The sequence below is a fragment of the Varanus komodoensis genome, unplaced genomic scaffold, assembly GCF_004798865.1.
Source record: "Varanus komodoensis strain SLA01 unplaced genomic scaffold, ASM479886v1 scaffold6_4, whole genome shotgun sequence".
Classification (NCBI taxonomy): Eukaryota; Metazoa; Chordata; class Lepidosauria; order Squamata; family Varanidae; genus Varanus; species Varanus komodoensis.
Window position 1 is genome coordinate 15,130,593 of NW_025336347.1, and position 25,680 is coordinate 15,156,272.

Consider the following 25,680-nt stretch of genomic DNA (forward strand, 5'->3'; position numbering starts at 1 on the left):
CCCCATTTTTGCATGGAGCCTGTAGGTACTCAGCTTGCAGTGGCTTGCTATGTTATGCAAATCCAGGAAACAGGGTTGTTGTCGGGTTGTTCCAGGTTTATTTAACTCTTAAACAATTCCTGATGCCTGAATCACACAGCACAGAAAGCCTCAGCAAGCCAGGCAACTGTAACACCATCCAAAAATGGGGGTCAGCATGATGCAAATGAAGCCATGACATGAGGCACTCACTACCTCTGAGCCTGACATGGGGAGGGCAAAGAAACCCAGGAAGCTGCCTTGTTTGGAGTCACAACAGCCCTTTGATCCATGACTGTCAGCAGCTCTCTGGGGTCTTGGAAAGGAGACTTCTCCTTCATAGTGCGTTGTGAGGATAAATGGGAAGGAACACTTTGCATAACAAAATTTATTCCTGAATATTAATCAGCACATTGTCCACAGGAGAGCGAATCAAATTCCATTCTGCCTTCTTAAACCTGGCCAATGATTTCTGAAACTCTGAATCTGTGCAGTACACCAGCCTGGGGTATTTAAACCCTTCATGTGAAGATTAAATAGAATATGTCAGGAAAATGGCTATTAAATAAAATCTCCATATATTATATGAATCGTAATATTTACATCCTGTAACGAGTTCATAAGATAGGAAATCAAAGAATTGTGCTCACTTCTCAAGCTGGAAAATAATGAAAAAAGCCCCCGAACAGCCATTTTTTATAGAATTTTCTCAAGTGTGCATGCAGTCTGAAACAAAGTAAGCCAAGCTCCAATGGAGACATGCTGCTTGCACCTGTGTAGATTTTTCATTCTATTTAACCTTGTAATTTTATTCATTCATCAGGTCAATGGTACTGACAGCTGGTGAAAGAAATGTTTCCAGGGTTTACAGTAGAAAAAATGGTTAAAACACAGTCCACACGTTCACAATCCAGAGCAGACCCATAAATGTCGGTCCACTGTGCATTTGAATTTTCCTACATTCTGCTGGGAACCTCCACCATGCTTTTTAAATCCCCGACAAGTTTTAAATAGGGAAAATTGTATGTTTTGATGCAAGAGCTATTTAAACTTTTGATGTTTGATGCAAGAGCTATTTAAAAAAGCAAATCAGCAGAAGATGAGAGACATCCTATATGAAGTCAGACTTTTTGACCACCTATCTAGTACTGTCTACTCCAGAGGTGGGCAACCTGGGCTCTGCAGGCATTTTGACTAGAGCTTGCATCAGTCTGTCAGCACAACACAGCCAATGATCAGGGATTACAGGAGGTACAGGTTGCCCACCCCTGGAGAATAGAAAACCAGGCAAGGTGGATGGAATGCTTGTGAATGTGGCTTTGAATTGGCAGGTGGCTTTCCAGGGTCCCACCAAGAGAAGGTTCCCATCACCAGATTTTCTTAAATAGAGGTTCCAAGAACTGAACCTCATGCACGCATTTCTCTGACCATCTACCTTGCCAAACATCTTGTTGGCTCTTTTACCGGCTGAAAGGTGGTGTGCACAATAGAAAAGCACCAAATCCCTGCCACATCAGCAGCACCTGGTCTATTTGTTAAGGCATCCACCCTCAAGAATGTGATGCCGACTGCATTACACAGGCCCTCCCATTTTCAATGGTGATGAAGAGTGAAACCTTTTTCATGGCTCTCTGTATGTGGCCATTGTGGCATGGGGGGTAGAGGGTTTGACTGGGGAGCTGGAAGATCTAGGTTCTGCTCCCCACTGAGTCATGAAGTTTACTGGGTGACTTTGGGACAGTCACAGACTCTCAGCCTAAACTAGCTCACAGGGTTGTGGTTATGGAGAAAAAAAATGGAAAAAAGGTGAAGCTTGTACACTGCCTTGGATTTCTTCCAAGAGGAAGAAAGGTGGGGTATGTGCTAAATAAAATAATAAAAATACTGAGTTCTTGTTGAGGACTCAGGTTACCTCTTCTTCCTTCGATCTGCTTTGCACAGTTACTAGATGACTGTTTATGGTTACCTAGCAGAGGGGTTTTGGAGGGGACAGAAAGAAAGGCAGAGTATCATCAGAATACCTCCCATGATGGAAGCGGCATTCTCCTCCTCTCACCCCACCCTAGAACACTCCCTCTATACCCTTTTCTGGTGTTGATTTCTTAGCCTCAGAGAGCCAGCCAGCCAGCCTGCATGCTGTTGCGATCTGCAGGGGTGGCAGATTGGAGTACTGATCCCAGGCTCCAGAGTTGGAGCTCCGTCTCTGATCTCGGATTTAGGAATCTGAGTAATCCTATATCCCATTCTCAGTGGCTCTCTTAGACATTTTCTTAAAACCTACTTCTTCACATAGGCTTTCCCTGAAGAGTGACACAATCAGCTGTGCTCTGTAGTGCATAGAACAGTGTGTTATTTCACTGCTATTTAGCTTATATTGCTTTTATGCTAATGAAGTTATATGTTCACTGCTTTGATAAATCTGTGTAAAACAGAATGTACATTTGAGTAATAAAGCAAACAAACTTATAACCAAATATGTATTTTTCAAACTCAAGAAACTAATACTTTTGATATTCTATAAGGGCTATTTAATGTGAGAAACTCTGCACAGAAAATTCATAAGTATCACAACATTCATTTTTACCAAATATATAATAAAAGAAAGTTATAATGACTCTAACTTACTCAGTTTCAGCCCCTGTGTACACTGTCTCTTGGCAACTGTTCTTGAAATCTAATGAACTCAGCAAGAAAACTTTTATATGGCTGAAGTGGAGAGATTAAACATGGCAAAACTGAGGGTTCTTCATTATTAAGAGTGTCACCAACAATTACATAGTCCAGAGTAACACTCACTTAAGCTAGACTCCAAATATAAAAAGGAAATATGTGGCTGTTATCGAAGAGCTGGGTTGGAGTAGAAACAGTGAAGGATGTGAGCCAGAAAGTCTCCTGTGGAAATCTCAGCTTGGACACAAACCCACAAGGTAGATTATACAAAGGGGCTCTTCCTTCCGCTTCAATCACCCATGTGGCCACATAGGTAATAGCAACTCAGTGCTGTTCTTAGGATTACGGAGGTAATTTAGGAGAATTCTGTTGTACACATATGGAGTAAATAAAATCCCAAGCATCCAGCAGCTCTGCTAAGGAGACTGCAACTCAAGGATCTACATGTCCTTTCTGATTTTTTTTTTTTTTTTTTGGAGATGTCCTTACTGATATGTTTGGTAGTGAGGAAACTTGGCCATGGCAATTTCCTCCCTTCCTCTGTTGCTCTTTTATTCAGCAGGGATAGAGGAGGGCAGGGGACCCTTATTCCTCTCCACTGGCAGAGCATTACATCTTAAAATATCTGGAGGACCACAAGTTGCCCACCCATAATGTACCACTTGGGTACTCATAATTGGCAATCGATGCTGCTGCTTCATTAATACTTTGCCCTGTTACCAAGCCTTGATTTTGTACATAAAGAAGCTGCAGAAGTCCGTATTTGCTAATATATAAGAATTCTATGTGAGACCACAAAAAAGACTAAATTTTTATTTACCTAAGAACTTTCCCAGCAGATATGACAGAGATAGCTCACTAATATTAAGAATATTTCAGTAATGCAGCATAAAACAAGGTTAAGAGAGGAGCATTCAACCCATAATAGCTTAGGGAGAAACCTTTTATTTCACAAGGTATTCCTAAGACATGGTTCACTAGCTCCCACTCAGTGAGATGCTGCAGCATGCAATATGCAGCAGAGATTACAACCACAATGGAAACCAAATGGAGCATAGAAATAGTCTCCAGGAACTCAGGGAAATGTATTTTGATATCCAGCATGACTTTCAAAGCTTTGTGATATTTGGAACTCTCAACATCAGCCGCTTTAATTATAATGCAAGTTTACTTGGAGTTGTTGTTCTGAAAGAACAATGTTAAGCCAGGTGATAAAGCAGAACGCTGATATGGAATCCTATCTCTCAGACTCAGAGAAGGGTTCTTGGAGAGGGAGTGAAGCTGGGGGCGGGGATGTTCATGTGTTGCAAAAACCCAGTGACACCAATCCAGCCACTGAGAAGCTCCTATCATTTAGGTGGGTGTTACACAAGTATAAGGGGCAAATCCAAGCCCCTTAAAATAGTTTAGGGTGCAATCTATGCATATTTTGAAAATGAAAGCCCTGCAATTTCTAGCATGCTATGTCTATACCATTGAGAGGTCTAAAGGCAGTACGCTGCCAGGTATCCTGGATGTTATTTGCGTAACGACAATGTGGTCTTAGTAGGACATTGTGCGTGCAGGGAGGGTGAATTTACAACAGTAAGTATTTATAACATAATATGGCCCCAGTTCCTCAGGCTCTTCACTGAAAAACATATGACTGAAGAATTCAGTGTGTTCCTTCCCTATCTTCTAGACAAAGACTGGCCAGGAAGACCTCTGCTAGGCAGGTCAGAGGATGGGTGGCAATGCTTAAGCTATAGTGCTGCCAATGTTCCGACATTTCTAGAGAGATTCTATGATGCACAGGAAATCTAGAGATGGTGCGTGCACTGTCTATTTTTTTAGCTTTGGAATGTGACCTCTTAGGGTCAAGCTACACCCTACTGCAGTGCCAAAGCAGAGACACAGCTGGGATAAAAATGCAAGGGCTGGATCTACAAAGGGTCAGTTACCCCTGTGCCTGCACTAGGGTCTTGATCCATACTGGGTTTGCTGCACTTGTGAGTCAACAACAATGACAAAGAGCTAGTAGAGGATGGAGTGTCTCAGATCAAACACAAAAGAGCATTTGTCTAGTCACACAGGAAATCATATCCTTCATCCGGCAAAAGAGGAAAAGGTGGGGCATCATTGCAGGTAGTCCTTACTATGTGGATTTGGGCTTGAAAGAGCAAGAAAAAGTGAGGGCGTATGGAGGGTAGGTTGTAAGCAAGCACAATTTGTAACATTTCCCAAAAATCATTACTGAACAGAGGGCACAGCTGTTCAAGCATCAGTCTCAGCTTCCAATTTCCTGGCTTTGTAGAACTTGAGACAAGAGATAACTTTAGCTCTAGTCTCAAACTGACTGCTTCTTTGATCATTGAATAATACAAGTATATGGGTCTGTGAACTTGCAATAGAGAAGAGAAGGATGGATAATATTGAGGCTTACGTCCCACTATTGCAGAGTCATGTTTTCCTTTTTAAGTATTGGCGAATTATTTCAAAAGAATTGCAAACAATCTATGTGGGTGTTAACAAGAACAATCAGAGACTACACATAAGAAGGAAACAATGCCTAAAGCATGGATAACAAACCTGGACTTAATAGTCTTATAGGGGCCCTGTTTAGATAGCTATCTGCACCATACAACCAACATTTCCCTTCTCCTCACCACTATGACCAGTGCCACATTCCACTGGGCTGTCAGACTAGTTCTGCTGATGGGCTATTCCACCACTGAAATCTGCCCACCAGGCACAGAAGCCTCCACTTGCTTGCCTGTTGAAGCCATCGAAGCTACCCAGGCCCTATTCAAAATTTAAGTGAAGGCATTGCTTGCTTTTGAAATGGTTTGATGCCAGACATGCACAATTGGCCATGGTAACTCCTTTCACCTGTGGGACTGGCCAGGTGGGTTAGAGCACTGAAGAAGTGTTGGCAGGAATCATGGCTGTTCCTAAGATTTGTTAAAGTGGAAACATTCAAAATAAGGCATTGACATTGATATATGAATTAAGGTAAAAATTGGGTTCCATGGTGCCTTTCAAAAATGTTTCAGCTTCTTTAAATGAAGAAAAATGTTTTCAGGAAACAAAGTACATGCCATATGTAAATCACATGATAATGTGGTGGAAGATAATAATATGCACTGTATAATATGCAGACTTTTTATGCAAAGCTTATTTTAGCACCTGGCCTCCTCAAACCTACTTCCTAATACCTTTGTGCTACATACATTAAAGACTGCAACTGTATATCCTACTTCTAAAAAGTTGCATATATGGTTGTACCATCAGAATATATGCACTGGCCAGATTTGGAATGCTTATACTCGTATACTGTGGATGCTAATTTCAGATAGTACCATTTCTCCTGTACCATTACTGGATTAATTTGTCCAATTATCTTACACCAAGTCTAATGTCAAATGGTTTATTTTTAATAAGGTCTAGTTCAAATGAGTAAAAACGTTAAAATAATAACAACGTAATGTTGTTCAATATAGGCCAACTCAGCCTTTCCAGACAAAGAAAGATGTTCAAAAATAACAATGACTTCAATGAAAAATAGTTTAATTTAAATCCAAAGCCAAGTAACAATAATTCCCAGAGAAGCTTGCCCCCTGCACTGCTTGGAAAGAGCACCCATTTCTCCCCACCCCACTACAAATGGAGAGGTGAAAATGGGGCCTGAAAGGGTCAGAGTATCTATTTATTTAAAGCACTTGCAAGCTGCCCAAGTGTGCCATGGCACCTCGGGCAGCTCAGTCACACACACCACCTTCACTGGGCTGCGGTTGCCTTGCCTTGGGCATAGGGTTGTCTCTCTTTCTCTATGAAGTGCCAGCTGGCAACCCTATTCTGACTGGGACCATGGGGAGCCTTTTCTAGGATCTGGACTGAAGGTGTGGGGCAGGGCAGGAAGCCCTGTACGAAAGGCCAGAGCTTGAAATAATGTGTGGCTTTGCCTTCAGAATGAGACTTTTGCATTCTTACTGATCTCTTCATACCCGTGGAAGTACCAGCAACCTTATGAGCATTTTAAAAACGTTCTTGCAATGTTAGGGCACAAGTTTAGGCAGAGGGTGTCTTACAGTTCCCAGTTAGCTTTGTTGCATGTTACTTTACCACATATTAATATTCTACATCTTATCAGTTTTTTAATGTAATGTAGTCCATTTTGAGCACTTAAAGCACAGAATGTAAACAGGAGAGAGGGGTGTGTGTCTGTGTGTGTGTGAGCGAGTGAGTGAGCGAGCAAGCAAGAGAGACCATTATTTTCTTTAAAATGTCTGCTGCTCCTTTGAGACCTGTTACACTGAAATACATATTGTATGTGTATATATGATGACAGGCTACTGGAATAAGGTTGGACCATCACTTTCACCTCAATTTATCCTTTACTCAGAAAAGGAAAACCATTTCACCGATATAATGAGACAAAGGAGCTGAACATCACTTCAGTTTGACTTGACCTGTCAGCAGCACGAGCAGTGGCCCCTGCAACGCACTTCAAGTCCTTAGGTGAGCTAAACCTGTAAATGAGCTAGCTGAGCATTCATATTTTCACAAAAAGCATTTCATAAAAAGGGGCTCCATAAATTCACTTATTTGTAAAACCTGGTTTTCTCGAACAATTTAGTTACCATGACAATTCATAATACGATACTGCTACAAGGAAAAGAAAAGAAGAAAATGGGGTGGAGAAAGGACAGGGAAACTGACTGACAATGTTGATTAATATGCTGGCAAGTTGCATCTGAATTTAAAGTTTTCCTCCCACCCAACCGGCCTGTTAATATTCCAAGAACCTGAGCAACATACTTCAATGGCAAGGTAAGTTCTATGATAGATGTGTTCTCCAATCTGTGCACCAGTCAGGCAGCTATAAAAATCAGAATAATTCATGCAAAGATTTCCATTATGTTTCTAAACACACTTATTTACATTTTAAATCACACAACAGACAATATGAAATATCCTTCATTTAGACAGGTGTGAATGAGGAAACAGATGCATCCATTAAACCAGAAACAATTCAATGAATAACACTCTAACAACAGTAATGAAATGGACTGGGGGGAGATTTTGCCGCCTCTTAGTTTAAGAAGTTCAGGTCACTGAGTAACTTACTTGAAAGAACACAGCCATGGCTCCTATTATTCTTTTCTCTTGGACTGCTGTCCCAAAGCTGTCAAAGTCATCTGGATTGTAGAAATAAATCTGCATCTGTGAAAAAAGGGAAGGAAAGACGTTTGTTAGAAACTGAGGCCAGAATGTGGAAATGGATAATGGATTGTTTGCAGACCTGGGAGACTCAAGAGTTTATTCTGTGGCTCAGTCATGAAGCTCACTTCATGAAATTTGAAAAATCTTTCTTTCTTCTCACCTACTTTAAAAGAGCCAAACAAATGATCAATCAAAAAGAGTTTCAATGTGTATGATGCAAAGTTATTAATAGGAGCTGCAAGGGAGGAGGGGAAATCATTCTGCAGCTATTCCTGCCTGATAGCAGAAGAGCACCAGTGGATGTAATCCAAAACTTTAAAGTGTGCTGCAGCATCCAATTATGATAGAAAGGGGCTAGGTTACAAGTTGCGCATCAATGTTCCAATGGCTGACATCAAGCATAGGTACGGTCTGGCACTTGCCCAAGGGCCACACCTCCGATTAGCTTCTCCTCTTCACCACTGTGGCCTGCTTGCTCACCTGCCCTGACAACAGTGATGGTGAGAAGGAAGAACAAGAGATGTCCCTGCCTACTTGCTCATTGGCTCCCTGACCCGTCAAGCAAGCAAGAGGTAGCAATGTTGAGAAAGAGGCGGAAGAGCAAGAACAGTTCTTGCCAACTGTGGTGAGAAGCTTGACTCACTGATGAAGGAAGCCCACTGAGGGGTCATTTGTCCAAGGACCCTCAAAAAGCTGAAGCTCCTACTGGGCAGTAGAATCATATGAGCACTTTGAAAACCTCAGTCCTTTGTACAGGCTTCCAGTTCACATCTGTCTATTAAGTCATTTTCATGATCACAGTTGCTGGCAGGTCTCTAGCAGACAGACAGTCCAGACATTCTGAAGAGGAGAATATTCATGATGAGACATGTGCATAGCTTCCCCTTATCCAAATATGGTTTGGCATGAGGCATTCCTGAAAAAGGTCACCTACAAGGTTCATTTGCTTAGGCCCTTCTTTCCTCAAATTTCTATGAATCAAATAAAAGTGACCAAAACAACGTTTTAAGGCTTTTAAAATAAGATTTATATTTGGAGCGACAACAGTCTTTGCAACTATCTAATCTTCTGGTTAAATGGCACCTGTTTTACTTTCATACATGTTACTTTTTGTGTACGGAGGAGTGAGCATAAAATGGGATAGTATGCTTGAGCACAACTGCAGCCAGACAGAATAGCTGTCACGGAGTCACATTAATGAGCTATGGTGATGTATTGCTTACGCAAATATGAAAGCAATCAAGGAACAGCTTTACTCCATCTGGTCTCCTGCAGGAGCTACCCTAATTTATTAACAGAAATGCTCTGCAAATTAAGAACATATATATAGGCAGCAACATGTGGATGGCCTTCTGTGCTCTACATCCAACACCTGTGCATTAACTGTTCCTATATTTACCAACCCTTGGAGTGTTAGCAGCACCTGCAATTCAAAATGCTCTCTCTGCCTACCTGGGAAGGCGGCATTCATATTCTTCCTCTTCCGGTACTTTGAACAGAGACATCACGCCCATGATCAATTTCCAAGAGAATAGCCATTCTAGTCTCTGAATTGCTACCTGTTATACGTGCAGGGCCAGTTAGACAGGGAAAGCTGAAGAGCCTCAATGCGTGGATGAGACAATGGTGTAGGGAGGAGAGGTTCGGGTTTGTTAGGCACTGGAGAATATTTTGCAGTAAGCCAAGCCTGTATATTTTGGTTCCACTTGAACCAAAATGGAACTAGACTGCTGGCATTAAACATAAAAAAGTGGCAGAGCAGCTTTTAAACTGAACCCTGGAGAAGAACTGACAGGACTGGGAAGCATCTGATTTGGGCTGAATCATCCCTAGGGAATGAAGATGAAAGTACTTATGATTGCATCAGGAAATAGGAAGGAAATCGGCCATGAACATATGGTGAAACTTGATAACCGGTCAAAGAGGCGTAAGTGCCATAGCAAAGGACATACAATGCCAGAGACACCACCTGGGGAGAGACGCGACGCAGATGTGTTTCTCCGCTGATGCTGGGAGCACTGATCCAGGCTGGGAGGGTTGGAGTGCCTAATTTTAAGGAAGAGCCTCAACAGAATAGTCATACTGAAAACCTGGCAAATGGAAAGACCGTGGGACAAGATCGTTGTGGGATATAAACCCTAGAGAAAGGACAGGGGAGAGCACACTGGAAGAGAGTCAGAGGCAGTATGTCTATATATGCCAGTTGCACAGGGGTGCTGTCTTCCTTGTAGATTTTCTCTGAGCAGCTGGTTGGCCGCTGTGTGAACAGAATGCTAGATCAGATTCATTAATTTAATTTGTATCCCATCTTGCTACCCAAAATTGCACTCAAGGTGGCTAGATGTAGCCTTGGAATGACCCAGCATAGCTCTTTGTATGCTCTTTGTCTATTGCTATGGTGACGGCAATAAACCCAGGGACACTCAGTCTGCTGATGCAACAACTATTCTGGCTCTGCCTGATCTTTTCCGAAGAACCTTAGCAAAAAAATTCTTTGACCTTGCACAGCATAGGAAGCTACCAGATAACAAGTTTGATCAATGGCATTCCTACATCAAGGACAGGGTTAGGTGCCTTTCAGATGTTTCATGCTACAACTCTCAACGTTCCTGAATTCTGGCGATGCTGGCTGGAGCTTAGGGGTATTGTGGTCCAAAACTGCTGGAGACCGCCAGGTTGTCCACTTTGGTCTAGACTTGCAGGAGCTCCTTCCTGTTCAAGAGAAGAGGCTTTCCTAGGTCTGTCTGAAGATGAAAAGAATTGAATCTGGCACAATCTGCGTGCAATTGCTGGGCTCTACCACTGAACTACAGCTCTTCCCATTAACCACCCTCTTGGCTTGTAAGACAAAATCTTCAGGATCTAGAATTATAAATTTAAGACACTGTATTGCCATAATTTGCCCATGAGAAACCATGACCTTAGAGCTGGAGAGCCATCTCAACCTCTTGAAGTAGTGGAAAACAGGCTAGTTGTCCGTTCTGTACCATTTGCTACATTCAGTCTCATTAGCACATTATCACTGGAGAAGAGGCATGTTCAGTTAACTTTAACTTTCATGGCATCCATTTTCAATAACTTCTCCAGGAATCTCAAGTTACTTTTCTTCGCTTCCTAATCCTTCACAATAATCCATAACCCGCATAACTGATTTTAACTGAACTTTAGTTTTATGTAGGTAGGTAGACAGGTGTGTGTGTGTGTGTGTGTGTGTATGTGTGTGTGTTTCCCACTATATTTTCACAAGCTGGTCTATAACTATTAGCACCAGAACTATGCATTGTTTTGACTGTAAAAGCAAAGGCACTCAAACTCTTGAAAACGGTAAGTAGGTAGCCAGCATTTCATGCAGAATGTTTGTCCCTGATGCCACCACCAGGGCAGACATTCAGGGCCCCATTCAGAAGCAGAATGAGAGAGGGCGCCTCCATAGTAGGGCTGCTTTACTACATTTTGACTACCATCTAAAGTGTGTGTATTCATGAGAGCAGGCATAAGACTAATGGCAGACACTGAAATTATGTAAATATACCACTGCTGGGGACATCCTGTCTTGATATATCCTGACAAAGACCATGGGAATTCAGTAGAGAATATATTTGGCTGGCAGAACTGGAAAACAAATTTTAATTGTTTTGCCTTCATATTCCCAACTTCATAGATCCCTGGCAATCTCTTACAAACTAACAGCCTCCAGCTTTGGACAACTCGCAATTTATACAAGAATTGAACATGATACATTCGTGCACTGATGTTCAAATTAAAAACAATTTGGTTTTAAGTTGTATTGCTTGAGCTCCATTTATCTGAATTCCTAGTAATGACAGTCAATTACATTTTACTTCTCATTCACAATAAGCTAAAATCCAAAAAAATTCAGATAACATTCCAAAATGTATTCATAACACATTATAACAGAAAACAACATAAAATAAGCTTTGCATGTTCTCTAGGATGCCACAAGCATTTCAGACTATCTTTGTTCATAATGTTTTAAAGAAATTAATTTTTGTAATCTCTTTTAGGCTAAGTGCACAGCAGGCCATCTACTGAGATTCAGTGTTTTATAACTATGACAGTCTATTAATAGAGTTTTGTATTTTTGAACAGTGGACAAACAACTACAGATTTAAGGATCTCCACAAAACACTCCTCACAAAGTGACAAGTCTTCATAAAGCAATTTCCCTTCTTAAACTGTGAACTGGATCAAACATCATAGGAGACCATGGTTTTCTGAGGAAGTTTCAACTCAGGGAATGAACTTATGGTTAGTGCTCATCAGAAGTGTGGAATGGGATGGCATGGTAAATCATTCCTTTCCACAGAGCCACACATCCTAGAAAACCAGCTCCTCATTCAAATGTTGTTCCACACTGAAGGAGTAGCTCTGGAGTGATGGATGCTGCAGGAAAATTAAGAATGCCTGGTGCCAACTTGCTACTCTCGCTCAACTCACTCACATATTTATAAATAAACAAAGGGCACAAGTGTTCTGGAGCACTCTATTTATAAGGAAGTTGCTCTGAAACCACCTACAGCTCAGGGAAAAGGGAAGTGCAAACTACTCCCATGTGGTCATCTGGAATGTGACTAAAACTGCTTGCCAGGATACAAAAATGTCAATGTGGAATCAGGCATCCCAGCATGTTTGAGCAACAGTTTGTCAATTATCTGTCATTACCCAAAAGTATCCAGAGATATCATACAGTTTAGGTTCTTGAAACTCCACAAGCCTTTGAAGAACAGTCGGTGTTATAATGAACCAGTCAGCTAATGGCAGAGGCAATAGTTAAATAGGCTGTTAGAGAGCCAAAATAATTTGGGAAGAATACAGGGCTAACAGGACTCCAAGTAAAGAATACTGAAGAAAGTACTTTGAACGATTTGCTTTGATTCAGTGGAGCTAACTATTGAACAGACTAATCTTTAATTACTATTACCTCTGTCAGCTGCAGTGTGGGAAGGAATTATTCTCAGCCACCATGTGCTGCTGGATGTGAAATCCCTTGCTTGGAACCAAATAGTATGCAAAGTCTCTATATCCATGTAACTAATTTCTTAGTGAGATTTTAAGCATGGCAAAAATATTTAGGGAATTTGGAGTCTTATCATGGTGCGTTGGATTACTTGAAGCCGTGAGATAAACAAACAAATAGCAGCATAACTTTGCAACTTGAATCCCATTTTCAAAATTAATGTAAGGTGTTAATGGACTAGCAATTACTTTTTGGCCACAATTCCACATCAAGTTAAGCATCCTTAAGCCCATTGATTTCAGTGGTTTAAGCATATTTACCACTGTGTGGGATTGTGATTTACCTTTTATAGTGGAGTTAGTGATAACATTCTAAAATATGGAAGAACAGAAACTTCAGTAGTCCCAGAGAAAGGGGGAAAAGAGTTGCTCTTTTTTATCATGTATTGAAAATGTACAGTAAGAAACAAGGACTTTTCCTCCTATTCCCCTGCATTTCTTTACAATACCTGAAACTGCAACAACTAAAAATGGGAGTATGTGTGACCTGGACTATACATTTCTCAAAGTGTCCTTTGGGAAAACGCAATGAAAAGATAAAAGCTCCATTTGATCATGTCACAAGCCTATCTAAGCCCTATTCAGAACTGATGCAGAATCAGCATCCAAGGAGAAGGAGCATGCTAGGTCCATGGCCCTCCTCATGCATTTCCATCACCCCATTGTCATGAAGTGCCATAGTCTGAAGAGAAGCTTCTCCTGTATCCATGGAGGCAATCCATGCTATTAAGAATCTTGGAGATTCCAACCTTGCTTGAAGTAGTGCAAGACCGTGAACTCGTATGCTGCTCCCAGCATGCTTCCAGTTGGCTTCGACCGTGTGCCCACCACCCCCAACCAGGATCACACAGGATTCAAAAGCATAGACTCCATCTGTGACTAGGAGCCTGGCATGTTGTAACAGTAGCATGAGAGACCAGCTATGTCTCTCGTACTATGTCTGCTATGCTAGGTAGGCAGCGGACCCATTAATCAATGTGTTGCATGTGTAAGAACCCAAGTTTCATCGCTGACATCTTCACTTAAAAGAATCCTAGATAGCTCACTAGGGAAGACCTTGCTTGAGGACCCGTTACCAGCAGGAGAGGTTCTGAGCTACATGGGCCATGTGTGTCAGTTTTACCTGTTCATCTGATTTACACTGCCTCGAATTTCTGCCTAGCCTTCCTGTATGGTCAAGCAAACTCTGGTTCAATGGATGCTAAAAATGGTTCAATTGTAGCAAATCTGGGTCAGCAGCAGCATAATACAAGGGCCTCTAGGACCAATTTTGTCAGAAGTAGAAACAGTAAACTTTAGTCAAGGCAGCTACTGGAGAGTAGGTGGATGGCCACAAGCCAGGAAAATTACAGCTGATTTCACCCACCTACACAACCTCATTTTATGTACTCTCCTGTGTTATATTGGCTTTAAACTTCACGAAAAGTGCCCTGTCAGCCTCCACATAAGGGCAATTTCATGCAAGCGCATGCAAAAACCTTGTCATGATTTTTAGAACACACAGCAAGATGCTTTACAGGGTAGCTGGATTCAGTGCTGTAAGTTGCATTCATTTGTATTTCCATAATGAAACCAACCGCTTTAGTGTTTATGCACTCCATAACATGAAACCCCACACCCCCCAAAATTGCTTTGTACTCAGAGTAACAACCATATGATTCACCATGAAATGAAGTCTGGAAAATCGTTTTGGATAAATGGAACTATAAATTCAATAGAATTTCCATGACAACATAGACTGCAACACTGTGCCACGAGTAAAACCTTATAAATCATTCAAAACCTACAAGGAATCTGCAATAAGTCTCCTATTTCAAAACACACAAGAGCTGTGAATTATAGTGTTGTGGTTATTACCTCACCAGAAATTTACATTGTCACTCCTCTTTCCCTTTTACAGGCTTTGTGTTTGTTCCACAATGATTCTTCTAAATTCACACATGACTGATAGGAAAGATAAGCAAATCTTATGGCACCTTAAAAGAATAACAAGCATAGTGTTGGCATAAGCTCTCATGGGACAGAACTTGTAGTGCCAGATAATTACAAATCGGGGTGCACAGACTTTTTGGGCTTGTGGGCACATTTGGCAAAGTTGAGAAGTCACAAAAGCCACAAAATGGCTGCTCTGGGAACACATAACATGCCCAAACAAGACAGATGTGGGGCCTGACCCTGAACACCTTAAACAAGTCCTTTGAATCCACAGCTGCTAGTGCCAATGGAAGCTTGTTTCACAGAAGGCCAAGTGTTTGTCCTCTCCCCTCTTCTTTGCTGGCCAACTCATTCCTTCATTACTTTTTACTTCTCTTTCTAGATCACCACCCTCATATTCTCCCTCTACGCCCACCCACTCTCTCTCACACAAACATTTCCTCTTTATGGGATATGAAGATGGCCACAGCTGGTGGTCCTCACTCTGCTCTGAGGCAGTCCCAACTTCTGCTAAGAAAACAAGCTAATAAAAATAAATAAAAGCAGAAAACAGGATTCCCAGGTCCCAAGACAGGGTACCTTGGTGCATGTGAGCACTGGGATGCCTGTTCTGGCATAAGTACTGTTGAAATATAAAGTACTATTATACATTCCATGGTTTCTCTAATCTTAAAATCAACAATGGAGTTTAACAAAAAGGGTTAATTATCTTGGACAATAGTGTGCTCTCAGATATCAGGTGGGCTGTAAAAATGGTTGGCAACCCAGTGCAAAAACATACAGTCGGGGATTAAAACTCAGAAAAAGCCCCAGATAGGTGTGTGGAGGCATCTGCAAAGAGATAAAGGCAGTTTTGATTCTTTTGAGTCATGGGCACTGAGCATGGTGTTTTCAATAGCTGCTCCACAATTATGGAAAGCTATGAAGATTCTGGTCCCCCTGTGCCAAAATCAAGACCTGGAATACGATGCCATGTACCATTTAACTCGATTTTTAAACAAACGTTTTGGTGTGTATATTCTTCACTCTGGCCAAACCCAGGGTGTGGTGTAGCAGTCAAAATAAACACTTAAGATTAACATCCTACAACCTCATCTTTTTAGAAAGCAATTGTTAAAGATATCCTCTGCAAACTTCCCACAACACAATTCTTATGCTTTGGAACCACATGAAGGTCTTCCTGCCAGGAAACAAGATATATTTCAGGCCAGGCAAACCTCAAAGGATATTGCCTTCCTGAGGAAAAGTCAGGTCATGCAACGTATCAAGAAATGGCAAGAGCTTTGACAAAACTGAACACACTGGCAATGAGGGAAGAGAGTGGGTGAGGTGAAGAATTTCAAGAGCACCTGGATGGAATTTGTCTTCACTGTCAACAGAGGGTGACATAACAATGACCAGGCTCCTTTGTAACCTTAATACATTCCTTACATGCCAAGCCCTCGCTCAGAATTAAGACATTTATTTTTGAAGGACACACCTCTTCCCAAAATGTCAAAAGGGGACAAAAACTTTTCCTGAAACAAAGACAATGAAAGAATCCAGGGACTTGCCAGATAACTCTCAGCTGAAACCTTAAGCCTCCCTGAAAAAGTTAGTCTCTGCTTCAAAATGATGTAAAATAAAACATTTGTTACACTCACACTTTTTATCCCCATGCTTTACTTAACAATAATGCAAGCTTCTGTTACCCACCAGAACAACGAACAGCTTGGCAAAATTGGTCCAATCTTCAGGACATTATATATGGCCTGTTCAGGACTTGAATGATTCTATTTGCTGACCAGGCATCTGTGTGACCCATGTCCCTGTCCATGGGCTGGCTTTAGCACAGTTATGCTGGTATGGTTGCACGGCCACAGGGACTGGTCACATGATCACAGCAGCTTGAACAAATTGGCTAGTTTACACTGTGGCATGTACTGGGCACCATTTGCCTAATTAAATGCCCCAGCTGGGTTTGTGTTTCCAAACTCAGAAGGCATGGCTTGTCCAAAGGATAAGCAACCTTCAAAACTCCACGGCCAGTTCTTGGGTTATTTGACAGTTCTTTCTTTTCCAACAAGCCATACTGTCTGGTGTTGGGTGACATAAGATGTGCCCAGATAAGATGGATAGTGCCTGGCATATGTCATAGTTTAACAAAGCCACTGTGGATTCTTTCAGTCACAATGATTGTGCAAGCCAGGTGTAAATTTGCATCATGCATCAGCATAATATAAGGAAAGTGTCAGATGCAAGTTCTACACAATGGTTATAAAGGCTGCCTGCCAGAGTTATCTTGGGAGCAGTGGCAAATTAGGAAGGTTGGTGGAATAACAGCAAATATATGCTGCGCTGGATAAGACCTATGCAGGCCACTGCCTGGACAGCACACTAGGAAGCAACTGAAGAACAGTCAGTGGTACCAGAGCACTCTCTGTCAGTGGAAGTTGGCAGTGCTAACATCATTGGGACTATGTATTCACTCTGGATTTTCCTCTGAACTTCTAAGGAACTTTCCATACTGCCAAACCAATTTTCGGGATAGTATTCAGCACTATGGATAGCTCCTTGCTGCACCTTGCATAGCAGCAGTTACTACTGGAAAGAAACACAGAAAGTAGAGAAAGCCAGCAGCAGATGCTGTCCAGGTAGGCATGAAGCTTTTCTATGGCTGGTAGCTGGCGCATAAGATCTGAGGCTTCCTACAGACCAAAACCAGGTGACATGGGAGAAAAGGCTATATTCATTAAGCTTCCTGCCCTGATATTTATGGTTTTCACAGACTATAGCTTTGGCCCCAGTTGTGCAGAACATATGGGAACAGTTTTATTGACAGTGCATTGGGCAGAAATATTATTCATGTCTCTTAAATAGGCTATCAACTCATGTGGGCAATGCTCTGGCAGGATCATTGTTGTCTGTTGAACTGCAAATTGTATGAGAAATTACAGTGAAACAAGTCTGTGGGAAGAGTTATTCATTTTCTATGTCTGATTGCACTGGTCACAGTATATCCATCTCTATATCTGACAGAATAACCATTTCAATCATGACAGCACAGTAATCTAAAAGACAAGAAAGGTATCTCTAACAAAGAATGTAATGGGACAAAATGTAATTGAATTTCATGTGAACAATTGTGCTTGCTATTACAGGTTTGTGATAAAACGAAACAAAAAAGAAAAACATATCCAAGATATGAAATATGAATGTTGTTGATCTGGGGTCTATCTTTTTATCTGCTGTATGATTCTTGCATGTGCACTGGACAATGGCATTGCCATGAAGCTGATTTCAAAATACTACAGGAAGGATCTAACAGTCCTATTTATGCTGTGCTAGTGGAACCAGTGCCTAGTGCTAGTGCAACAGGAACTTGCCCAGATAGCAAGTGGCACAGATGTGCAATCATTTATTTCTGCTAGTGCAACACACACAGGTTTGATTTCCTATGTTTTATGGTTAGTAGATAGATGCAATGCTTTTTCGTAAGCAGAATTGTTTTCAGGAAGACCCCCACATCCACTTCGAACCCAAAACGAACCCAAAACATCATGAACCGCAGATAAAAATAACCATTTCATTTCCTAGTGGTTCAGGGCAGGACTGGGCTATAAAAAGGTCACTCAGTGTTTAGGTTAGCACAAGCCTGCATTAACACATTCGTGTTGTGCTTGAATCAATACTTTCTTGCCAGATTCGGGTGAAGAAAGGATTGCAAATTTAGACTTATGCTAAAGGACAAGCCACAGCTGCATGATAATGCAGATGCCATCTCTGTGAGGATACACACAAGGTAACAGTATCATCCGCAGCTGCTTGAGGAGTTGCCACAAGGTGCAGGTAGCAAGTGATCGAAGAGTGTGAGAGCTTGCAGAGCAGCTTGGAGACAGAGCGGATAGCCCCGGACTTGCTGGGCCAGGGGCCTGGTTTAGTACTGGGCAATTATACTCTGCTATTTTTATGGAAGCCATTAACTATTATTAAAAGCACCAGAATAACTTCTTGAAAATGGGACAACCTAATATTTGCATATCATTTGGGTGGGATCTGCACAATTTCTTTTCATTGAAACCATTTCCTGATCTAACAAGAGTTTTCCACACCACTTAAAAAAGGGGAATATTTATGAACTTAGGACTCTGCCTTACACTGAGTCAGCCCACTGGACCACTGAACTGGATCACTCATACTTTTCTACACTGAGGAACAGTGGCTCTCCAGTGTTTCAGGCAAACGTCTTTTCCAGGTCTTCCGGGAGAAGCAAGCTTTTAACCCTGATGACACAGGGACCACTGCTTTTGGCTCCTGTGCCAGCGCTCTCTGTTGTTTCTAGAAAAGACTAAGAGAGCCATTTCTGTGGAATTTCTTCCACATTTAAAAAATTGCAATATGTTAGAAATATAAGAATCATTTCCTTCTATTCAAATCCTCCAGAAAGGAGAGTCTCACTGTGTCTGGTCTCACTGGCTTCATAAGAATTATTCTTCAAAGTCTACTTGGGTCTGCATTAAACAATAATTAGCATCACTGTTGTTGTTGTTGTCGTTATCTTCATCATCATCAATATCAATAAAAAGCAGCTCCATAAATTAGGTTTGGTTGTAGGCCATGTAGACCAAACACTTTTGCCGGGGAAAAAGTTAACGAAAATGTTTTCTTGCACCGTTCTAGTTCATCCATTCATGAAATGACATGACTCTGCATGGCGAGTTCATTACAGACATATGCAGTATAAATTATGGCCGTGCCTCAACATCTGTGGGTTGTTGAGTCACTGCCATAATCCATGCACACACCTGTGATGCAATCTCCATTCAAAGCCATGTCATTTCATGAACTGATGAACTAGAATAGCATGCCAAAGCAGCGAGGGGGCATTTCTCCCTCACTAAAAAGTTTACTCCATAAAAGTAGTCTTCATATTGGATCAACACTTAGAAAAGTTAGCAAGTGCTTTAGTTGGCTCATTGCTCCAAAGTCAAGCAGTGCAATGTACTAAAATTTCCATTACCCTATTACCACAAGTATAAATGTCAACATTCACTGTTTTTAAATAGTCAGAGAAGCATTATGTCTGGCCTTTCATGAATGGAGACTAAAATAAAATAAAATATAGCACTCATAATCCTAAACAACATGTGCCAAATGTTCAAAGAATCAAACATGCTTTTCAGCAAGTCATTTATGCCCAATTTAAAAATGCACAAATAAGAACTTTCCCATTCAGAAAACTGCATGGTATGTGAAGGACATGCTGTGGTGCCATACACAGTTGTAATACCTTTCAAGGAAATATCTGTCACTTACTTATGTATTTCCATACTATTCTTTATCATCATGCATAAATAAAAGCGAGTCTCAAAGAAAAAGCTAGCATTTCAAAGTAGCATCAAGAATAGAATTTATAATATATTTCTATCTTTTCAGTGCCTTAAATACTAGTGAAGAGAGTTTCAAAAGTGGGGACAGCATCACAGAAAATAGGTCTTTTTTAGTTATGACCTATCCATCAGCTAAGGGACTGCAGGTGGTGCAGTGGTTTAAACTGCAGTGCTGCTGGGCTGGTTGATCAAAAGGTCACCAGTTCGAATCTGCACAACGGGGTGAGCTTCCATTGCTCCGTCCCAGCTCTTGCCAACCTTCGAAAGCATGCAAATGCAAGAAGATCAAAAGGTACCACTTCGGTGGGCAGGTAACAGCGTTCCGTGCACCTCGGTGTTTAGTCATGCCAGCCCCATGACCACGGAGACTGTCTGTGGACAAACGCTGGCTCCCTCGGCTAGGAAATGGAGATGAGCACCACCCCCTAGAGTCAGGCATGACTGGACTTAATGTCAAGGGGAAACCTTTACTTTTTATATCGGCTAAGATACTAAGAGGAAGATATTAGCAGATGGTGACTAGTCGAAAGCCTTCTGGGTCATATACTATGTGTCATGAACACAGATGGAATGATTCTGGGGAAGGCAACGTCACAACAGTATTTTCTGGATCCTGATACAAAATATATATGCCATATGCTATGCCAGCTCCAAGCTCTGGGAAGCCCTTCACTCTTTTTCCTCCCTGAGTGGACCCATTTCTTCCTCCACCTCCACTTCAGTATTGCCCCACTGCTACCAGGCGCTTCTGCAGATGGGTTCACGACCAAGAGTGCCAGCCAATCTAATCTCCCGCGGTGCTCCTGTCCATGGCTCATTTGCTCAGGGAGTTCCGGTAAACAGGTGGCAAAAGCAAAGAAAGGGAAAGTGAGCGCCAAGCAGTCATGGCAGCTGCTCAACAACGGTACCCCTAGTTTCAGACATAAAGTGCACATGTGGGTGTATTTAAAATAATGGATTTGCTCCCGGGGGCACCAGTGAAAAATATGCATGTGTGATTCAGGCACTCACTCGTAATTTGTATTTGGCTACTGTACCTAGATCACTGCCTCCCCCACCAGAGGAAGGCTTGCACGAGGCAGAACATGGTTAAAAGCAATCTGTGAAATATCACAGCCAAGGCTGCAGATCAGCCTTCTCCAACCTGGGGCTTTCCAGGTATGCTGGCAGGGCTATTCTGGAAGTTGTGGTCCAACACGTTCAGAAGGCCCCAGGGTGGAGAAGGATGCTATAGATGCTGTTTTGGCTGCAGACAGAAAATTTGCAGAAAGCAGACAAATCCTGTGCTGCAAAGTAAAGGTTTTTATTCCAGTGTTTCCTTTTATCTCCAAACCCAATCTACAGGCTTTTGGTGCATAAAGAACATTAGATGTCTAATAATGAATAGCTTGGCCCAGCTGAAATGTTTGCTTCAGCTTAGCCCTAATGACTGCAAAGCGACACACCTAGCTTGAACTTTCTTCCAACCTGAGTTACACAACCAGAACCGTCTCAGGAGTAATCAGGAAAGCAGCCTGCATGCCTAATTGCCAGTCTTTCAGCATCTGAAGCTGCTTACACTCAGCCCATAATGTCTACCAAGAGGAAGCAGCTGTATTTCACGTTTACCTTTTACTTTAGACAAATACCTCCTCCCCCCACCACACACAAAAAGGATCAAGGACCTGAGGAGCCAAATTCCATGAGGTGTTGACAGAGTGCCCTGAATAATACATAAAACAGCCACACTCTTATCCCTAAAACCACAGGTGTGAACTAGATGTCATGCTTATCTCCCCTTGAGATTACAGCAAACAAAATTCATGCTCGCTGCATACAAATTGAACTGTGGCTCAGAAAGCCTGAAATATATTAAAAGCCTGGCACTGAAGTTCAAAACAGGTAATGGCTAACAGGTTGTCAAATTCTTTGGAAAGTGTTTTAAGGTATACCTGATGACAAAGTTAAGAGATGAGGCTTCCCTTTCTGAGCATTTCCATAGATCAAGCTATACATACGCGTTAAGGCAAAAGTTAAGGCAAATAGAGTCATTATGCTGAACTTACTTGGCCTTACTGAGCAACCTATTTCTTCTCCTGAATTCCCAATCTCGCCCCCCGCAATAAATATTCCTGAAACAAAGACTGCCAGTGAACCAGTCTGGCATTTGGGTTCTAAGCAGCTATTGCATTCTGAAGGAGCACCCCATGTGTGGTTCAGAAAACGTCCTAAGCAACAGCAGCTGCCACAAATGGCAGAAGACTGTGTTTTGCATGTATCTGTATCTTTGCCACTTGGCTCTTGCTCACCACTTCCCCATGCTTGCTGCTGCTAAGTCCTTTGCAGGGCAGCTGCCTTGAGTAGCTGAGTGCACTAAAGGTGTGGACTATGCACTCAAGAAGCTGAGCATCTATCTGTTATAGGCATGAAAAAGGTAAAAGTAGTAAAAAGTCCAGCCTCATCCAGCCCTGCCCAAATGAGACAGTTATCACTGACTTTTGCCAAAGGGACTTGAACCAGGAAAGAGGAGTGAAGCCAAGAATTCAGTGCAGCTGCCAGTCGCTGACGACTGCAATGCAGTTACATAGCTGTTCACTTCCATTTCTTGTCTAGCTGCAATATCAATTTCATGCTTCCATCCCCTAGCCTCAGGGGATTTATTAACAGGATGATTACAATTGTTCAATTCATCTTATCCAGATGCATAATTCTTGCTGAAGTGAATCAAGGTGCTTTCCAATGAGCAGCCAATCACATGAACATTGGATCAACTGGAAAGCACAATCCTGAAAATCCATGTTAATTCTCCTGTTGTCACTGGACTTGCTCCAGGCCTCTAATCCAATGAGTATAACACTTTGAAAAGAGTTCCCAGCTAGGAGTGTGTTTTCCAATGAAGGATTTTTCCAGATGTTACACCTAGCACTGTTTTGCTGGCACAAAATCACCTTCCCAGTTTAGTAAAAGCTCACCATAATTGCTTCTTTGTTGGAAAATTTACCCCACCAGCAGCTGGTTTATTTACACTCAAAAGGAAACCACACTTTGTAGCTGCATGATGGGGTCAAGATGAACCACTATCACTACCTGAAATCAAAGCAGAAGATGATGTTGTTCTTACACTTCTCCAGCAAATAAATTTACCTTTCAGTAAAGGCTTCCTGGTCTCTGGGAGCAGAAGTACTAAAGCCACTCAAGGGATTACCTTCAGCGTGAATGCACATTTTGCACTTGCTGTGTGGACTGCAAAGCCCTGTAGGTCCCAAGGTTACTGCTCTTTATGCCAGGGGCATGGGCAGAATAAATAGCAAGGGTGGACTGCGTGTCCTGAAACTCTATCCACACACCGTCCAGGCTACCATCAGGGCACACCCTCACACAGTGTGCACACTCAGTGTATCTGGTGAGATTGGCACCTCTCCATTATTTTGGCTCATGCCAAAATAAAGTCACCTGCTTCAAGGTGCCGTGAAAGTGGTAGACTGATTACATTACTTTCGTCCTTCATCCAAGGAGCTCAAGGAGATGCCCACATTCTCCTGTGCCCACATTATTCTCCAAACAATGCTGTGAAGTAGGGTCAGTTCTATGGTTCACTGGAGGATTTGGAGTCCAACACACTAAGCGTTCACCAGGACCGGCTTTCATTGCTGTTAAAGGAGGCACAGGTGCAAGTTATGAGTGTGAGGAACTTTCCCCTCGTCTGCTGACTCGAGCCACTGGAACAGTGTGCTTGGTGGCTTTGAATCTGCACAAAGTCCTTGCGGGATCAGGCATCTCTGTAGTTTTAAAGAAAAACATGTTTAGAAGTCAATCATTTCAGAGGCACACTGAAGCCACTTTTACTGCCTCAAAGGTGCAAAGGACTTTAGAAAGCTGGAGCATCTCACAACAGTTCTACACTTACGATCAAATCACAGAAGTTTGGAGAAGTGGTGTTCGCCTGCCTGCATGCATGCCTTTTCTTTGTCTTTGGACATTTTCACCCTTCTGTAGCTGAAAGGCTCAGCTCACTGAGACGGCCAGGGCAGGGTCTCACCAACGCCACCTTACAGCACCTTTCAGCAGACACTGAGAACCCAGGGTTCCCTTAAAATTTGAGGCTTGTGCTGAACTCTTCAGTATGTTTTCATGCTCAGTGGCTTACCAGAGCACACGACACATTAACTTCCCCACAGTCAGTATGGCTGGCACTAATAGGTGCTGAATGGCCCGGTCCCTTGAGTCACTTAGACAGGGTAGAGGAAGGGCTTAAAGTAGAACGTTATTAATGAAAATACACAATCATGTTAAGTATCATAACATGGAAGCTTTCATCACTAGGCCTCTTAGTGCCTAAATACTTCATGCACTGAGGACTTTTATACAACAAGGAGGAGATGAATTCTCAAATACATGCTTTTGAGTAATAACCATCTTGAGACAGAACCAATTGCTAAATATTGCCTTGGTTTAATAGAACATAGCTCTTAAGAAACGAAAAATTTTGAAGCCTATTAAATCACTCACAAATGTAACAAAGATTATGATAAATATCGTAGCCTTGGCTTTAGCACTTCAGTGGATAAGAAGTAAGGTAATTTTGTCTCACTTGTTATCAGACATCTCATAAAGCAGTGCTCTGGGAAGACTAACAGAAGAATAACGAGGAAGTTCCTCCCACTTGCCTGACAGGGTGGGAATAACGTTAATTTCTGTCTCACAGTACCAGTACAACTCTATTTTCTCTGTGTGCTATTTACAGTACATACGCAGTATGAAACACAAAGTTTGTGTTGCCTGTTGGTCGAAGATACACTTCTGAAGGATGCACTCAGGGAATGAAGACTCATTTGCAACAACAATTACTTGAATTAAACAAAGTCTAAGTACCATGTACGCACATGCTCTGATAGTATAAGATGTTGAGTTCCAGTTTTGGCAATCAGAAGTCAGTAACTGTAAAACCACCTTTGTCTGTGAACTTGTGGAGAGGGGGGCCAGCTCACCTTGGTTACAGTCACCTCACCTAGCCACTCCAGATTTGGAGTGGGTTTAGCATGAATTAGTGGAGACCTCTGAACTGTCAAGGTCACCATGCAACATTGTTCAGCCAGAGTGTAGGAACCAAAATATCTTGCAGAAAGAGGAAGACACTATAGAGTCCAATAGGGAGAACCAATTTTGCTGGAGAAACAATCTACTGTTCCCACCATCCAGCAAGCAGCACGACCCACCCTGAGCAGAGAGTAACAATGACTTCTGTAGAAAAGTATTGGGAGTGTGTCTTCCGCTCCCTTTTCCCCTCTCCTGCAGACTTAGACAAATCTGTAAAAATGCAATCCTTTACGGAGCTCTACAGGTTTACCACCAGTATAACTTGCAATAATGATCCCTGTGAAATGTGGGAGTAGTATCTGCCTATGTGAGGAGCTGAATCCAAACTGGAACATTCCCCTCCTTCCCACCATTTTGGAAAAAAATGACTCCA

General features: G+C 42.1%; 1 protein-coding gene across 6 annotated transcripts in view; it reads right to left on the reverse strand.

The window, feature by feature from the left end:
• The window catches only part of PTPRG (protein tyrosine phosphatase receptor type G), a 634,931-nt gene that overhangs the window by 217,769 nt on the left and 391,482 nt on the right, over positions 1-25,680 (reverse strand). For all 6 annotated transcript variants that reach the window (XM_044451810.1, XM_044451808.1, XM_044451807.1 and 3 more), the window contains one exon: positions 7,795-7,890. In XM_044451810.1, the coding sequence (XP_044307745.1) occupies positions 7,795-7,890 (96 nt within the window). The remainder of the gene's footprint in view (positions 1-7,794; positions 7,891-25,680) is intronic.